The sequence below is a fragment of the Oncorhynchus tshawytscha genome, linkage group LG04, assembly GCF_018296145.1.
Source record: "Oncorhynchus tshawytscha isolate Ot180627B linkage group LG04, Otsh_v2.0, whole genome shotgun sequence".
Classification (NCBI taxonomy): Eukaryota; Metazoa; Chordata; class Actinopteri; order Salmoniformes; family Salmonidae; genus Oncorhynchus; species Oncorhynchus tshawytscha.
Genome location: NC_056432.1, coordinates 38,196,314 through 38,215,798, shown reverse-complemented (window position 1 = coordinate 38,215,798; position 19,485 = coordinate 38,196,314). Strand labels below are relative to the sequence as shown.

The window sequence follows — 19,485 nt, the reverse complement described above, 5'->3', positions numbered from 1 at the left end:
GTTTTCTAATCATGAGTGTTTAATTGGATTTTGTCATTAACAAGACAATGGCATGCAAATAAATGCACATTTGAAATTGGTAGATTTCACAGGTCTTGTCTTAGTCATATCAAATGGAAAGCTGTAAAAAAAAAAAAAGTGGACTAACATGCAGATTAACAAATTTACTATAACAAGATCTAATTAGATCTAAGTAAACTGAATTAATATTTCATTGAACAATTGTCCCTTCTTCACCTCATATGAATTTACATTTAGAATGTGTGACATTATATAGGTTAAAATCAATATTCAACACTATTGGTCTGAATTAATTGTGTTTTCAGATATGCTATATTTCACCAAGTTAAAACTTTGACTTAAAACTTTTGAACGTTTTTCGATTGATTTAATATATTTATTGAGCTGCGCATACTGTATTTCCGCATATTGACGCTGTAACTAAATAGTGTTTGTAGTCAAATATAAATGATCTACAATTCTCCAAATAACTGTCCAAAATGATCCATAAATGTACTGTGCATGATAGCTGTCAAGTGATTACGAGCTGCCGTTTGACCAAGCACTAAATTATTTCAACCATTTAATTATTTTTTTGTTTGGTGTGAAGGCAACTTGTTTGTTTTGACAAAAAAAAAGGCTAATGAAGGGGGTAGGGAACGTTAAGCCGTGTTTTACGCAGTGAGTAATTGAGCACATTGATTGACGTGTGAGTGCCAAAAGGCGCAGACCCTTTCCGATTGGCCGACGCGCACTTCACAATCTCCTCTTGTTTCCAAGCTGCGCTACTCTAGACAGTTATCTTTGCAGGCGCTTGTGTGAGTCAGTAGCAGCAGAAGGGAACAGAACAGCGGGGCTGCAACAAGAAGGCAGGAGTGGAGTTACACTGAAACCTGAAACTTTCCACTCAGAGAGCATTTATCAACTGGACTCTTTGCGCTTTTCTCCATTTTATTTTTCTCTTGAAGCAGGTCTGTTCTATTCTACAGTGAAAGCTTCATTGTGAGCTGCATTTTACTTTTATTCTGCAGACTCTCCTCTGTTGTGAACAATGAGGTCCATTGAACCATTGTGCCGTTGGAGAATCATCCCTCTGGCTTTGACCATGGCACTGGTGTCTGTGAGCAAAGCCTCTGAGTATGAATACCTGAGCTGGAAATCGGACATGTACAATGGTGGCCGCAGCTATGGCAAGCCTCCTCAGTGTGTGGATATCCCAGAGGACCTGAGGCTGTGTCACAATGTGGGCTACAACCAGATGCTGCTGCCTAACCTACTGGAGCATGAGACTATGGCTGAGGTGAAGCAGCAGGCGGGCAGCTGGGTGCCTCTGGTGCATAAGAGCTGCCACCCGGGTACCCAGGTGTTCCTCTGCTCCCTGTTTGCCCCAGTGTGCCTGGAGCGCCCCATATACCCCTGCCGCTGGCTGTGTGAGGCTGTACGGGACGGCTGCACCCCTATCATGGAGTCGTTCGGCTTCCCCTGGCCTGAGATGCTCACCTGCGACAAGTTTCCTCAGGACGAAGTCTGCATTGCCATGACTGCACCCAATGCCACTGAAGCCACAAAACCCACGGGTAAGGCTATACCTACCTACCTACCTGCAGGCAGTATGCCTGCCATAATATCTAGAATTATAGAATTACATATAGAATCCCATGTCACTAAGTGCCAGTCATGTTTCATGTGCTAGTCTGGTACCAGATCTGAAACTGAGCCATTGCTTGTCACAATATGTAAAAAGCTGAGGTGTTGGCTAGGAGTTTGTAATCTGTATTGTTGAATGTACATTATGTTCTTCACTTGGAAGCAGTTTTTATTAGAATTGATAAAACATGTGATGTATTTTGTGGATGAAGCATGATAATCTGTAATAATCATGATCAAATATCTGTATTTTTTTTACCATGTATTGCGGAATAGGGCAGGCTCAACAGTATCCTATGGAGCACGCTCAACATAGTATGCTATAGGGCAGGCTCAACATAGTATCCTATAGGGCAGGCTCCACATAGTGTCCTATAGGGCAGGCTCAACATTGTGTCCTATAGGGCAGGCTCAACATAGTGTCCTATAGGGCAGGCTCAACATAGTGTCCTATAGGGCAGGCTCAACATTGTGTCCTATAGGGCAGGCTCAACATAGTGTCCTATAGGGCAGGCTCAACATTGTGTCCTATAGGGCAGGCTCAACATAGTGTCCTATAGGGCAGACTCAACATAGTGTCCTATATGGCAGGCTCAACATAGTGTCCTATAGGGCAGGCTCAACATAGTGTCCTATAGGGCAGGCTCAACATAGTGTCCTATAGGGCAGGCTCAACGTAGTGTCCTATAGGGCAGGCTCACTCAAGAGCATAGTGTCCTATAGGGCAGGCTCAACATAGTGTCCTATAGGGCAGACTCAACATAGTGTCCTATAGGGCAGGCTCTCAACATAGTGTCCTATAGGGCAGGCTCAACGTAGTGTCCTATAGGGCAGGCTCAACGTAGTGTCCTATAGGGCAGGCTCAACGTAGTGTCCTATAGGGCAGGCTCAACATAGTGTCCTATAGGGCAGGCTCAACATAGTGTCCTAAAGGGCAGGCTCAACATAGTGTCCTATAGGGCAGGCTCAACATAGTGTCCTATAGGGCAGGCTCAACATAGTGTCCTATAGGGCAGGTTCAACATAGTGTCCTATAGGGCAGCTCAATAGAGCTGCAGTACTTGACTGAGATAACAAACAGTCACTACTTTGACATAGTGTGAGAATCAACACCCATGCAGTTCTTCAGGCGGCAGAATGTTGTTTCAGGGGTTTGTTGATGTCAAACCTGATGCAAATGAACCATTCCCAACCTTTTGGGGTAATTTTTCCCATGACTGCTTTGATTACCTCTAGATTAGATTATCTAAAAAAAAATGTAAGAGCGAGATAGCAAAACCTTTATTTAGTTATTTGAGAGCACAAACAAGACTATGCTGTCTTTACCAAGAGAGAACCTCTCTTTGTATCAAATGTTAAGTTGCTTGCTATTGACAAAGAGAAGTGATGTTGTAATTAATATTGTAGCCTAATACTCCTTTAACAGATGGTAGCAATTTATTTCAAGGTGAAATTTATGAACTGGGAGGCAGTCCAACCACATAACTAATACATCCATTAATGACCATTTTATATTGACGTCTTAACTACTAGCCTCTTCCTTTAACCCCCCCCCCCCCAAAAAAAGTCACCAGACAGAAACAACATATATAGTTGAATTTGAATAGCAGAAACAAACGTATACAAATTATGAAATAGTGAATACCAGAGCGACAATGATGAGGAGAGAAAAAAAAAACAGACTATCAATTCTGCTAATGTAATATACTGTGTTTCAAGGCTACAGTGAACTCCCACAGACATCAGGTCCTTGATGCCTGTCTGCCTTTCTGCCTGCAGGGATACTTGGCTCGAGACTGCCACAATCTCACTGGGATTGCGTCCCAACCCTATTTCCTAGTGCACTAAGTTTCACCAGGACACATAGGGCTCTGGTTAAAAGTAATGCACTATATAGGAAATATGACACCATTTGGGATGCAACCACAGTTTCTGGACTGAGTTATGTTCAGAAGGACTAGAACTACCTACAGATGTAGGATCTTCATTTGATCACTATGTTGTTGCTGATAATTTTCCTGTACAGAAAATGTTAACTTGTCGTGTATTCAAGGTTTAAAAAGGTTTCTAAAGTTTGTAATTTCCACTTTAAAATGTTAGACTTGATTTGCCCCAACGAAAAAAATGTCCAGTCATTATAATCCACATAATAATTTACATTACCTGTTGCTTCAGGATAATTTTCCTGCTGTAGCAAACTGGCTCAAATTAAGATCCTACATCTGTAACAGCTTGGGGCAACAATAAGTCAGACATGTTTGTATATAAAAAAACATTGAAACATGAGACCAACACTTTACATGTTGTGTTTATATTTTTGTTCAGTGTAAATGCTGCAGCCTTTCACAATCAAAGGACACGTTTTGTCTAAAATTATTGTTTCTGTCATGGGTTGTAATATTTTATTGCCATGTCAGTATCCCTGGCAGGAACTAGTAGAATCTCTCTTGGAGCGAGTTGGAAAGGCTGCTCTGCTCTGTTCTAGAGGTGTCCCAGAAGGGGAAGTACAGCCACCTCATGCAGATTTCTCATAAATTAAAAAGGACTTTCCATCATCAACCTCCTTACATTTTGATCTGCGTTGTATATGCAGGCTTCAAAACAATGTTAGCTTAGTGCTAAAACATTTGCTATATTCTGAACATGAATAGCTCGGTCTTACAGCGAACTGATATGGTGACTGGTGACTTTCCAGGCCAGCACCCGATGAAGAGGTCTTTATCGCTCTGTGGTGCTGCAGTTACACAGCACTTACTGTATATCTGAGGTAGTCCCTCTGTTACTGGGACGTGTTGGGCTGAGGGGGGCCAACATGGTGGTGTGTGTGGGCAGGAGCCCAGCAGCCTGAGAAAAGGCTCCTCTTGGAGCTCGGGGACCACACAGAGATCCACAGGATGTGCCCCAAATGGCACCCTATTCCCTATGTAGTGTACTACTTTTGACTAGGACCCATAGGGCTCTGGTCAAAAGTAGTGCACTACATAGGGAATAGAGTGCCATTTGGAACACAGAATCCAGAGGTCACCTGTTGTCATATGTGTCAGCACTTGCGATAAATAAATCAGAAAGTGTTTGCCCAGTCAGAAGCCCAGCAGGCCACAGAGTCGGTCTTGTTTTAACCCCACTCTTCTCATTACAGGGCCGTTAATGTCTGTGTTGTTCTGCATCTTCATCACTGTTGACTGACAGGAACCTAAAACCCCCGGGAAAATATGTGCTTTTTATTGATCCTCTCCACTGCTGACTGCTAAACAAGTATGATGCTAGTAACAATAGATTTAGATTTTTTTTTATTTTATTGAAAATATAGCCCCTTTGACTCTGTAAACAGTGCTTATTTTCACAAGTGCTTTCCACCTGGGTGTAACTTTCGTAAGCGTTTGTCAAACACACGTAATGGCCAACTGGCAATCACAAAATAACAGGATAAGTGTGTGTAAATATGTATTTATATTTTACAGATGGTAAACCTCACAGTACTCCAAATGTAGTTTTGGGGTTTAGAGCCAAGTTTTGCTAAGTTGTTTAAGAAAGAACAGAACAGTTATTTAATTATTGAATCAATATAATTTTCATTAAATATTCATGAATGTCACTTGACAAAAACCCTATATAGCAAAAACAAAAAAAAGGCATTTCTGTCCATTGTTGGCCACTACGCAGTTAGAACCGTTCCTTATTTTTAATCATGTCAAAACATTCTAAAATGTTCATATGGAACTTGGCTCCTGTAACTAAAAATAAACGTACATGAAAGCCTGAGTGGAAGACTTTCCAGTTTCAGTCAGTCTTCCCTATCTTCACAGTCAGTAATGTACCTTCTATAAAAGTCTCAGGTACACGTAACAGTTCATGTGTGTGCATGCGTGTACACACATGCATTTCCATATGCTTTTACAGTAAAACAGGCCTCCAGGACAGATTGAGTCTGTTAGCATAGACTCCGAAGAGATCAAAACTAACCACCAAATTACAATGGAATGATAGTCAGTCTTGGATATTGAGAAGACTACTGATATCCCCTACCATTTCATAAATCTAGCCTATAACGAGCAGCATTGTGTCCTGGAGGCCATAGTTATGACCTGCTATAAAAGCACATGACATTCCAACTGAGGTCAGGTCGGTCAGTTAAGAGTTTTACTGTCAAACAAGAACAAACGTCATTGGAGTTTGGATGAATACGTTTGAGGGGAAAAACACCAGAGCAACTGACAACAGAGTGTACTCAGCACCTCTGACCAGAATGTCAGGTGTCATCTTCACATACTGTAGGTGTTCACATAAGATTTCATCTGCAAGGTTGATTTGAAGCACAGGCAGGGAGATAGGTGGTAAAAGATCAAACGTGTTACTACCATGGGAAGTGAGCTGATGTTGAGGTAAATAGAGGTGTGAACAATGCTACAATCTGTTAGGGATTCAGTTACTGGCAGCTGTTGTTCCCTTCAGTTTGAATAGTGATTTTAGGGAGAGAAAAAGACTTTCACTTTTTGAAAAATTCCAGGAACTTTCCCCAAATTCACAGTTCTTCCAGAAATTCTGGTTGGTGGATACCGGATTTCTTGCTTATTCCCTTCTGATTTAGGGAATCTTCACAGGATTTCTTAGAGTTTTCGGAAAGTTACAGGAATTTTGCAACCCGACTCTTGATCCATTTGATCATGGCTGTTACTTGGTTGATTATTGTGACAGTGCTGCATGTCCTGCCCTCTGAAAATACTCTCTCCTCCCTCCCTTCCACAGGTTACTCCCCCATCTGTCCCCCATGTGACAACGAAATGAAAACAGACATCATTCTAGAGCACATGTGTGCCAGCGAGTTTGGTAAGCGTCTCCTAACCCTAACACTACCATTTTCATTCCGTTTGTTAGGCATTTCCTAAAAATAAAGAAGAAGAGACATATACACACGCGCACACACACTCACACACAGCATGTTTTGCCATGACAAGTTTTCCTATGGGCTATTATACCTATTGATTGTGTTAGCCAACACAAGAGGTTGCACTCTCCATGGCATAGAAGACTATACAAATGGAAGTACATACAATGGAGAACTACAGTATGTCTATACCTATAGCTCTGGAATTTGCCCCAGATCTAATGAGCCCTCCCTCCCACCTTTGGTCTGCAGCCCCTCAACGTACATTGTAAGATCTTTCCAAAAGCAAGCTTTGAAAAGTTATTAAAGTGACACTCTTGCCAATAGGATTTCTTATTTACATGCATTCCCTGACTCTTGCCATGCTGGTTACAGTAATGAGCTTGGTGCTTTATCCCAGCTATAGATGATGTTCCATAGCACCGCACAGTCATCTCTTTGTATGATCTTAAAAGTGTGGTCTTTAGTGGGTTTATTAAGTCTATTGGAAAGAAAAGCCTCTGAAAAGAAAAGCAATTTACTGTAGATTAACAGTTAGAAAATAATAAAATGGGTCAGTCCCACAATAATTATCATGGTTAGTTTAGAGGATCATGGATTTAGTTCAAACTGACTGTATATTTACAATGTGCAATCTAGATCCATAATTATTATGCATACTTCTATGTCAAAAATATATACATGTTTCTGCATATCTACGCATACCTCTTGAGCTGTCTGTGTCCTCCTGACTGGTTGTTCTTTTTTTTAAATAAACGAAATATTCTTCTCTGCATATCTGCTAAAATTTGGGTAAAAGATTGAAAGGAATATGAATCTTATTCAGTACATTTAGTTATTGCTTTAGTTATTACCAACCTTGGCAGCAGGCATGCCAGCTAAGATAGTTAGACAGGCCAGCAAATCTAACTTGATAGCCGGAAATGGCTTCTTGGTAGCTAGTTATGAGGTTTGGAGATTAGGAACCTATCTGCACTAGCTAAAAGCCAACTTTATGAAATTGCTAGGTGACTAGTAGTATTACAGAGAAACAAATATATAAATACAGTGCCTTCGGAAAGTATTCAGACCCCTTGACTGTTTCCACATTTTGTTATGTTACAGCCTTAATCTAAAATTGATTAAATAAATAAAAATCCTCTGCAATCTACACACAATACCCCATAATGGCAAAGTGAAAACAGGTTTCTAGACATTTTTGCAAATGTAATAAAAATAAAAATAAAAACAAACTTATTTACATATGCATTCAGACTTGAACTTGAGCTCAGGTGCATCCTGTTTCCATTGAGATGTTTCTACAACTTGATTGGTGTCCACCTGTGGTAAATTCAATTGATTGGACTTGATTTGGAAAGGCACACATCTGTATATTTTAAGGTCCCACAGTTGACAGGTCAAGTCAGAGCAAAAACCAAGCCAAGAGGTCGAAGGAATTGTCCGTAGAGCTCCGAGACAGTATTGTGTCAAGGCAAAGATCTGGGGAAGGGTACCAAAATAGTATTGAAGGTCCCCAAGAACACAATGGCCTCCATCGTTCTTAAATGGAAGAAGATTGGAACCCCAAAGACTCTTCCTAGAGCTGGCCGTCCGGCCAAACTGAGCAATCGGGGAAGAAGGGCCTTAGTCAGGGAGGTGACCAAGATCCCGATGGTCACTCTGACAGAACTCTAGAGTTCCTCTGTGAAGATGGTAGAACCTTCCAGAAGGACAACAATCTCTGCAGCACCCCACCAATCAGGCCTTTATGGTAGAGTGGCCAGAGAATCCACTCTTCAGTAAAAGGCACATGACAGCCTGCTTGGAGTTTACCAAAAGGCACATAAAGACTCTCAGACCATGAGAAACAAGATTCTCTGGTCTGATGAAACCAAGATTGAACTCTTTGGCCAGAATGCAAAGCTTTACATCTGGAGGAAACCTGGTATCAAACCTGGTATCATGCCCCTATACCCCTATGGGCATGATACCTTTGGATATATTGTGTATGTATGACCATAAACACACTGTTCAAGCACATTTTCAGTAAAGAAATGTTTCATGTTCCATCCATCCATTCATGTTCCATTTGCACAATTTTATGCTTGTTCGATGATACAATATTTTAAATAAACTCCTTGGTCAGTCACACATCATGGTCGAAAAAAGAGATATGTCTTTCATTATCAGAGAATTTATATAGCTTTGACAAACATTTCACCATGTCTACTATCTGACAGTACTCAGGGTAATTGTTCTTTCTGGGTATAACAATGCTGGGATTAGTGTGTGAAATTGAAAAGATTTACAATTTGTATACTCCTGGGGATCATTCCTTCAGACATAATGGATTGATCTACCAACTGACCACCAAGTAAACTAATGTGAACGATCTAGAGAAAAATCTCCTCTTGGGGGTTACTACTACCAATTGACCTTGTTTTTTTGGCCATATGCTTGATTCTCACAAAGTTACATATAGACTGGAAAAGGTTACTGCCTTAATCCGCTAGAAAAACAGAGCTTTGGAGTTTGTATTACTCTTTTAAATGCTAATATTCTGTAACTAATGAATTGGAGCCCTAAAGTCTTTATTTAGGAGGTATTTAAAGGAGGTGTCAGCAGGGTTGCAAGTTAAAGCTTAATTCCTATTGGTCCAAATCTCAGTCTCTGTCACAGGGGACTGATGTCACATGTATGGGAATGTCTTTCTGCTTGTCTGGTGGCTTGACAGCCCATCCCATCCACAGTGTGCCAATGCAGTGTAGCAACAACTTAGAATGTTTTGTTTTTCTATGCAATTAAAATGAATTGATAGTTTCTCGCATGCAGGGACACTGATGATTCAGCACACCTTGAGGCAGTGATTGTATGCAATGTGATGCTGTGCCTTATTTTAAATTGGTAGAAGCTGGCCTCCAAATTTTTGGTGGTTTCCAAATCCATTCCAACCGCCAGACCTTGGGAAGACGGACTTTCTGCACATCTTCTTTCAAAGTTGTTCTCAGGGAAAGCTAATACACAAAGTTATGTGCAGCATTTTAAATTAATTGTCCCATTCTTACACTGTAATGATGAGCCTCACTTTTCTGTTCTCAGAAACTTCCCTGGTTTGCCAAATGAAAGTGGCACGTTGGTCTGTTTCATCTCTGATTAAGACAGATGTTGTTTTGTTTCCTTGTCATAATGTCTTTAACGCTTGACGTCTGAGCTTATCCAGGCAGGCTGAGCATGGCCTTTGACAATGACTGTTAAATTAGACTTTTATTGCATCCATTAGACCCAATCACTGCAGGAGTGGCCCACAAAGGGAGAGTCCCAACTCCCATGAGAAAAAAAGGGGCTGTGTCCAAAATTACTCCCTATTCCCTATATAGTGCACTATTTTTGACCAGGGCTCATATGGTTCTGGTCAAAAGTAGTTCACTATGTAGGGACTAGAGTGCGATTTGGGATAGAGCCAGGGGCTGCTCTGCTTGCTGTGTGGCAATGCCATGGGCTATAGTGGTGGGTTTGCTTTGCTGTACCAGTTGGGCAACATGTAAACAAGAAATGTTTATGCTAGATGTTCTAATTGGCTAAAGAAATGAGAAAAGAGGTTTCTAAAATGGCTGCCACAGGTTAATCAATAACTGAAGCATAACCTATGCTTTAAGCTTGACACACAACTGCGGGACTAACATTTGGTTATGTTTTATTTTCTACAATGTAAAATTATATTATTTTACATTGTAGTGGTGCAAAAATGTGAGTCAATATTTGTCTGAAAGGTTTCTCTTCTTATTTTGTCCTAAAACTCATGCAAGGATGGGCTTAACTCAAAAACAACTATTATACGGTGTGAAAGATCTGTCATTAATGTTGTGAGAGGAGAGAGAAAAGGGTGAAATGTGAAAGCAATTATGACATGATTTTATAAAGATCCGTTTTTACCTCAACAAAGTATCTGGTCACATGACTCATGAGCCAATCTATTGTTATGCTTTCATTACAGCACTTTTGGTCAGACCAAAATGAGTCAGAGGGATATCTTATAATAGATGTAGATTGATAAGTAAAGAGCACTAGACTTTCACTATGCAATATCCTGCCTACTTTGCAAGCAAGAGATGCTGAATGTACTTTTTATCACTAATATTCACATGGGTATATAGACATAAATTTACATACAGTTTAACTGTAGCAGCAATGGCATAATCTTAGTCAAAATTCACCTATACCAGGCCTAACTTCAGACTGTGTGGTTGAAAGGCTACCTCAGTCAGGGCAGTTAGCTGGAGGAATCTGTGACTTACATAGAAGTCAGTTTTATTAATCTGCGGAGACTAATCATGTCAGAAATTTGCCTCCGCTGGCACAGAATGAGCATTTTTTTCACTCACTAAAACGCTCAGTTCCTGGAAAGATCTCATTGCGAAAGGTCTGTTCTCATTTAACAGAACCCATGTTAACAGAATCCAGTGTGAAACCCATACGGAAAAAAATACATATGCAGTGCTTTCAGAAAGTATTCATACCCCTTGACTTATTCCACATTTTTTTTGTGTTAAAGCTTGAATTCAAAACAGATCAAATATTGTTTTTGCTAACATATCTACACACAATAAGTGAAAACATGCTTTTAGGCATTTTAGCAAATATATTGAAAATGAAATACAGAAATATCTCATTTATATAAGTATTCACACCCAAATCAATACTTTGTAGAAGCATCTTTGGCTGCAATTACAGCTGTGAGTCTTCGTGGGTACATCTCTAAGAGCTTTCCACACCTGGATTGTGCAACCTTTGCCCATTATTATTTTCACATTTCTTCAAGCTCTGTCAAATTGGTTGTTGATCATTGCTAGACAATCATTTTCAGGTCTTGCCAGAGATTTTCAAGTAGATTTCAGTCAAAACTGCAACTAAGGAATATTCACTGTCTTCTTAGTAAGAAACTCCAGTGTAGATTTGGCTTTGTGTTTTAGGTTATTGTCCTGATGAAATGTGAATTCATCTCCTAGTGTCTGGTGGAAAGCAGACTGAACCAGGTTTTGCTCCCAGATTTGACCTGTGCTTAGCCCATTTCTTTTCTATTTTATCCTGAAAAACTCCCCAGTCCTTAACGATTAGAAGCATGAAAGTATGAAGAGTAGAACTCAGTAATGTGTTGTATTGGGTTTCCCCCAAACATAACACCTTTGTATTCAGGACACAAAGTGAATTGCTTTGACAAATGTTTTGCAGTATTCCTTTAGTGCTTTGGTGCAAACAGGGTGCAAGTTTTGGAATATTTTTATTATGTACAGACTTCCTCCTTTTCACTCTGTTAATTAAGTTGGTATTGCAGAGTAACTACAATGTATTTGATCCATCCTCAGTTTTCTCCTATCAAGCCATTCAACTCTGTAACTGTTTTAAAGTCACCATTGGTTTTCTTCCTCTCCGGCAACTGAGTTAGGAAGGACACCTGTATTTCTGTAGTGACTGGCTGTATTGATACACCATTCAAAGTGTAATTAATAACTGCACCATGCTCAAATGGATATTCAATGTCTGAGTTTGTCTTTGTGATTGACTCTGTATTTGAAATTAACTGCTCGACTGAGGGACCTTACAGATAATTGTATGCGTGGGATACAGAGATGAGGTAGTCATTAAAAAAATCATGTTAAACACTATTATTGCACACAGAGTGTGTCCATTTAACTTATTATGTGACTTGTTAAGCAACTTTGTACTCCTGAACTTATTTAGGCTTGCCATAGCAAAGGGGTTGAATACTTATTGACTCAAGACATTTCAGCTTTTCATTTTTTATTAATTTGTAAAATGTCAATGTTTTTTGCCCGCACTACAGACAGCTATATCGGTCCACTAATAAAGGACTAGTAAAGCACCAGTGCTCTACTTTTGTGAGAGAAAGAAAAACATTTTTTTTCTTTGTATTATTCAAATATTCTGATTTTTCAGGAGGTGCTGCAGCACCCTCAGCACCCCTACTTCTCGGAGCTTTGCTGTTACGTGAACTGAATTCTCATTTTAATATGGTAAAACTTTTCATTTTTAAATATTTATTGTGAAAGAAACATCTAAAAGTAATAGTGTAAAAGCAGGTGAGCTGGTTCTACTCTTTTTGGCCATTTTCTGGTGTTTTGTGTTGAAAAACTGTACAATTCTATATTTTTTTAATGAATCTTACATTCAATTGCCCCTCCCTGTTGCACACAACAAGCTTCCTTTCCCCCTGTCACACGGGGATTCATGGCTGATTTAACTACTAATTACCAGCTGGAGAGCCGTTACTAATGCTCCATAAGACAGCTAACCATTCGCTGTAGAGCCGTATAATACTACTCATTGGAAGCACACGACGTAGACATACACTTTGAGCGTTGTACAATAATGTATAGTATTTTAACCTCTTGAGATGGGAAAACACTTTTTTTTTTATGAAGTTGAACATGTGCTCTTTATGACAGAATAAACAAATTAGGTGAAATCAAATGTATATATATTGTTTCTAAAGGGAAGAGAGGCTTATTACTATTGTGTGCAATTGTTTGAAGTCATGAATAATAGCTTCCTTCCAATCTCACAATCACATTTTGACATTCTCAGGCAAGTTTATCTAAATAAAGTTGGAATATTTTAAGGCGAAAGCTTTTCATGCTTTTTGGTTGGATACAGGACAATCTGGCAGAGAAAGTATACATGTGTTTGTAAAAGACATGGAGGATTAGAAATGTGTTGGTTTTTAAGTAGAAGGGTTGTTTCTTGACAGTCTGCTTCACCATATGCACTGCACAGTGACCCAAGTTTTTGTTTATCTCTGAATAACTGAACTGTATTTTTAGCTTCGGTCCAATTAAAGAGTGAATATAAAGACAAACAACAAAATCCACAGTTCAGTTAACCAAATGTTATGTGTTGGGTGATCATGATCAACCATGAGGAAATTAACATATTTTAAATACAATTGGAGATAGCCATCTAGCTAGCTAAACTCCTCCCAGTCCCTTGTTCCTCAGATATCCTGATTAATATATTTCTAAACATCAGTGCTGTCTACTCTGCTGATGGTTTTATGGTACATCCCACTCAACACTTTGTTCCCACCATGATTTATCTCCATACTTAAACTTTTATTACCACAGCTCTTTGTTACACAACTCCAGAACACTTATATTCAAACACACCATGCCCTACTTCTGACAGCTGGCTTTCCCTCTGGTGGTATAGGTAATTGCACCATCCATTCCTCCCCATGCTAATGGAATAAACAAAAGTACAGCAGCCCCGGCCCTGATCTAGACTGATCACATAGGATACGTCCCAAATGCCACCCTATTCCGTATATAGTGCACTACTTTTGACCAGGGCCCATACAAGCCAGGTGAAAAGGAGTGAACTATGTAAGGAATAGAGTGTCATTTTGGACGTAGACATTGGCTCACGGGGCAGACAGGTTCCATGGTTGTGAATGGCCGAGGGCTGTGTTATTCCATGGTTGTGAATGGGCCCATGCCCAACTTACCCGCTCCTGCTGGGTTTATGACACCATCTTAGCTGTCTGAAAGCCTGTCTCTAAACCAGAAGATGAAATAAGGTCAAGGGTCAGGGACAAATGTTACAGCCTAGATGCCCACAAACTTTACAGCATAGCCGATTGATAGAGAGTTTGAGTGCTTCAATTTGTCCAAACCTGAGACCAACGACAGATGGAGATAACATTGAAGATAGAATGAGAGATGAAGTGCAGTGTTTATGCAGTGTTTCCTATTTTCTCTCTGGTAACTTTGAATGCTTGAGAAATTATTGTAACGCTCGTGTCAGATGATAGTTTGGGGTGAAAAGTTTACCGAAACAGGGGCTCAGAATATTAGATTAAATAGTAACATGAATTCTAGTTTAACTGCCCCAAAGGCACTACTGATCAATGACTGAGCCTTTCTCCTGAGCAGTTAAAACCATAACCTACCTGGTCAGACACTGTGCTGTACACTTTGGCCAGGGAGATATGCACACAAGCAACACAAGGTGCAAAGAAAGTTCAGCACAGAGTTTAAGCTGGATTTATCCAGATAAAGTGGTTTCAGGGGTGGGCTAGACCTTATCTTTTATGACTCGCCAATTATGAAAGCTGCCAATTTTGATTTCATTTAACACTAAGCCCTCCTCACAGAGACTTTTCATGGACCAGAGATGGAGGATAAAGGTCCTAATCCCGACCATGTGCACTTTTAATACCTGGAAAAGCACTGGGACTGTTCTTTTTCTAACACTTTAATTGGCAATGGGAAGATAGAGGGGCAATAGATGAACCCTAAAACATGGTACCTATAGTTCATGTAGAAGCCTATTACGAGTTCAGATATAGTAGTCTATATTAGCTATTGAATGCATTTTATTGTGCATATTATGGTGCATTTTAAGTAGGGGCCTATTTAGAGTTGAGATATATAGTAGTAGCCTATATTTCCTACACCAGTCTTTAACCCTATCTGTAAGCTACACTGATAATAATGTATGTTGTTTTCATTAAGTATTCTTATTTTTTTATCAGATTTTCAAAGACAGATCAGCCAGCACCACATCTCGAGCAGAAGCCAGTTTACCAAGTGCAGGAGCAAATCCCTGTATTAAAAGATCACAAGATGGTCATTAATCATGCCCGTAGATCAATGGAGTGGAATCACAGCAATGTGCCATACATTCTCCTTATTGCCATGCACTGAAGTCACCTGCACTCATGCAGTAGCCTGCTTTACTGTGTGGGGAGATGAAGAGGTAGGCCTATACCCATAGAGGCTGAGTCTACATTTTATTTATGTTATTTAACTAGGCAAGTCAGTTAAGAACAAATTCTTATTTACAATGACAGCCTACCCCGGCCAAACCCTAACAACACTGGCCGAATGGGACTCCCAATCACAGCCAGTTGTGAGACAGCCTGGAATTGAACCAGGGTCTGTAGTGACACCTCTAGCACTGAGATACAGTGCCTTAGACCGCTGCACCATTCGGGAGCCCAAATGTCACTCTATGTGCCCTGGTCAAAAGTAGTGCACTATACAGGGAATAGGGTGCCATTTGAGATACATGAATAGATGCTGAGATTTGGACCACCATGGGGTTGACTCGTGCACCATTTCAGAAGGGGAGGTGGAGGAAACAAAGAGATTAGCAGGTTAAATAGAGTTTAGTGAAAGATCAGACAGATTAAGCGAAATCAGAGACCCGGTGTGGGATTTGGAGAGATAAAAGTAAAAAAAAAAAAAAAAAAAAAAAAAAAGATTATTGAGACATTTGGTGGGTGTAAAATTGTGGCAATACATGGCCACATATCAAGAAATGATGAAAGGCAAGGTTACAATGTACTACAGCATCAAATGTTTCACTTTCTTTCGGTGACAATCAGTGGTGATATTGAAGTGGTAGTATTGGTATTGAACATAAGGGTAGGGTTAGGGTTGCAACGTTCCAACAGCTTTCCCAAAATGTCCAGGTCTTCCAGAAAACCTGGTTGGAAGATTACTAGAATCGTAATTAATAAGCAGGAAATCTGGAATCTTCCAACCATGATAAAAAAAAATATAAAACTTTTTTTTGGTGTGAATTTAGAATAATTTTTCAACCCTATGTGTTGCATTTTACAAATATCTGAAGATCATTCATCTCCCTCAATATATCTCGTCTAGCTCAGGGAGTAGGGATCCTTCACTAAAACCAATGAGCTAGATAGGGGGTATTTAGGGGAACAAAACCCCAGTCCCTGTTACATCTGGAGGGGCACAGGGGAATTTGAACATTCCTGTCCATTGAACGTATGTGTATTTATTTAACTAGGCAAGTCAGTTAAGAACAAATTCTTATTTTACAATGACGGCCTACCTCGGCCAAACCCTCCCATAACCACACTAGGCCACTTGTGCATCAGCCTATGGGACTCCCGATCACAGCCAGTTTTGATACAGCCCAGGATCAAACCAGGGTATGTAGTGATGCCTCTAGCACTGAGACGCAGTGCCTTAGACTGCTGTGCCACTCGGGAGCCCAATGAAAAGAATAGCCAATGTAGACAGATCAGTTTCCCATAGAGATGGGATATGTTACAAATTTTCAAATCGTATAATATGTTATGAATTCTAGCTAGCTGGCTAACATTAGCTATGCTATGGGTTAGGTTTAAGGTTAGGGTTGAGGTTAGGAGTCAGGTTAAAGGGTTAAGGTTAGGGAAAGGTTAGCAAAAAGGGTTATGGTTAGGGTAAGGGTTAGATAAAAGGGTTAGGGTTAGGGGAAGGGTTAGCTAAGATGCTAAGTAGTTACAAAGTAGCTAAAAAGTAGTAAGTAGTTGAAAAGTTGCTAAAATTGTCCATAATGAGATTCAAACTCGCAACCTTTGGGTTGCTAGACGTTCGTGTGATAGGGTTAGGGGAAGTGTTAGCTAACATCCTAAGTAGTTGCAAAGTAGATAGACGGTTCCTAGACATTTGTGTTATACGCCTACCCATCCACTCCGACCAACCACTCTACTTTCGTTCTTGCCTTAAGTAACCATCTGTCTTATGTACCCATACATAACATTTCATACTAATTTGATTGTCCCGGATTTACATTTACTATGTTACGTCTAGTCTATGAGACCAGGCTGCTTTCTTTAATGGTCCTTGGTGTCTGCGGCCTAGCTATCTAACCACTGATAACCTCTGCTCTGAAACCCAACCTTTCGGTTTGCTGTCTTGTCACAGAGCCCCTGGCCCTTGCACAATGCGTACACAGGGATTATATGATTGTCATTCTGTTCTGACATTAAATATTAACATGGTTAAAAGGAAAAGTGCCTCAGGCTAACCCTAGATATGATTCAACATTCTGAGCTAGCCCACAAGCTAAGTATTTACCGTAACATATAAAATAATAGACATGTTAATGTTTTTAACAACGCCTTCTTTATTTTGACGTCTATTTGATTGTAGCCATCAAGACCAAGATCAAGGAGGTGAGACGGGAAGGAATGGACCGCAAGGTGATTCTGCAGAAAAGGAAGAAGCCGTTGAAACTGGGCCACCTGAAGAAGAAAGACCTAAAGAATCTGGTTCTGTACCTGAAAAACGGAGCCGACTGCCCCTGCCAGCAGCTGGACAACCTGGGCAACACCTACCTGATCATGGGCCGCAAGGTGGACAAGCAGTTCCTCCTGACGGGCATCCACAAGTGGGACAAGTCCAGCAAAGAGTTCAAAAAGGCCATCAAGAAACTCAAGACCCACAAGTGTCCAGCTTTTGAGAATGTCTTCAAATAATCCGACCAAGCCTTTCTAGAAGCATCTCATCATCATGCTACAGAAGAACTTGCACAACCAAACAACCCACCTTTGTTTAGCTTTTTCTTGTTTTTGTTTATACATCTATATATATCTCTTTGTATATTTACAGACCTGCTTTGAATTTCCTGTCGTCCATTTTCCAGTTAAGCAGTGTGATCATTGAGACCTGGTGGGTTTCCAGTTATCTGAAAAAGTAAATGACACTGCACCCCCCTCCTCCTGTACTGAAAGCGTTTCCACTTTTGTATGTAGATATTTGTGTTACACACTCCCTGAATGTGCAGTAAAAAGACCACAATTCAGTGAGTTCTGCTGAAATGGATGGACTTGCTCCTATTGCTCTGAACATGTGTTAGTAGATCATAGAATTTACAATTAGATCATATTGAATCGATCATACAGAATCAACAATTACTTGTATTTTAGCTTTAAAAGCCACATCATAGATAAAGTCATTGAATAACTTGTTGACAATAGTATGATAGTGTGTTTTCACCGGATTGTCTCATCAAAATAATGACTGCACTACAGTTGATTTTAAGAATTACATCCTCTCTTCAGTTGCCTCTTTTGTTTCACATTTTCTTTGACTTGAAAAAAATATATACATATGTTAATCCAATCAATTCCAGTACATCAACTGCATCATCTGAGTCAAAATAACTTTTGCCTAATGGTACAAGTGTATGAAATGTACTTTGATGCAGTATGCATTGTTCAGTATTTCAATTCAAATGCAAATCAGTTTCTTGAGTGGTTGCTCCGGTATATAGTAGAATAATGAAATCCCTTGCATTTGTATATGATGTCAGATAATAGTTGACCAAAGTTTTGTTTGTTTTTCGTTAATGCAGTCTTAAATTGCTACCCCTCTAGATTGACGTTCATTAAGTTTGTGACAACTTTGTGTAGCCTCACATTTTGAAAGTGCTAACAGTGGATTGACAAATCTGTATTTTGATTGTTTCGTTCAGTATTGCTGATCCATCTTAGCACCATCACGTTCAATGACTGAAAATGTGAATTCCTGCAGTGTATTTCTGCCCCTTGTTATGTACATACACATTTTACATAAATATAGAAAACAATGAAAAGTTGTCTGGAATCTTTTTTCCATTTCACATTGTGTGACCTATACCATTTTTGTAGAGATATCACTCCCAGTCTTGTTTGCTCTCAGTCAGTTGAAGGAAGTACCAAGTGTGGCTTGAATTACAATGATACCCATGGCTTATACTCATACACCACAGAAATAAAATGGGTAATCACATTCAGGGCACGGTACTACACAGTTAATTGTATGGAATGTCAGCTTCCTGCGTGTAATGTCCATAATGATTTTCAAACCTCCATACTATTTGCACATGTTAGGAATTCTTGGCTTTGCCTTTACAACTTGTGATTTTTTTCAAAGTTATTATGATACTGTAGGCCTGCATTTAGTCCATGGTACAATCTAAAACTTCCAAAGGGCGCTGCTCCGTGGCGACCTGCAGCTTATGTGTTGTGTTTGACGTTTTGTTCATGTATGCGCAGAGCTGCAAACAGAATTTCCCCATGGGGATGATAGTCATTGTCTTATCTTAAAAAGCTGACACACTGACACAAACCTGTGCCATCAACTCCTCTACCACATACTATATGCATCATGTACACAATGGGT

The 19,485-nt window shown here is 39.9% G+C and overlaps 1 protein-coding gene across 1 annotated transcript; it reads left to right on the top strand.

Annotated features, from left to right (window-relative positions):
* The first annotated feature begins 790 nt into the window (after window positions 1-790).
* On the top strand, window positions 791-18,916 carry sfrp1a (secreted frizzled-related protein 1a). Its single transcript, XM_024417908.1, has 3 exons — window positions 791-1,577; window positions 6,394-6,474; window positions 17,473-18,916. The coding sequence occupies exons 1-3, from the start codon at window positions 1,052-1,054 to the stop codon at window positions 17,796-17,798; spliced, it is 933 nt and encodes a 310-aa protein (XP_024273676.1). The 5' UTR covers window positions 791-1,051; the 3' UTR covers window positions 17,799-18,916.
* Window positions 18,917-19,485: the final 569 nt, after the last annotated feature.

Coding starts and splice junctions, on each gene's coding strand:
- sfrp1a (XM_024417908.1), top strand. CDS start 1,052: ATGAGGTCCATTGAACCATTGTGCCGTTGGAGAATCATCCCTCTGGCT. Junction 1,578..6,393: donor TGAAGCCACAAAACCCACGG/GTAAGGCTATAC, acceptor TCCCTTCCACAG/GTTACTCCCCCATCTGTCCC. Junction 6,475..17,472: donor CATGTGTGCCAGCGAGTTTG/GTAAGCGTCTCC, acceptor ATTTGATTGTAG/CCATCAAGACCAAGATCAAG.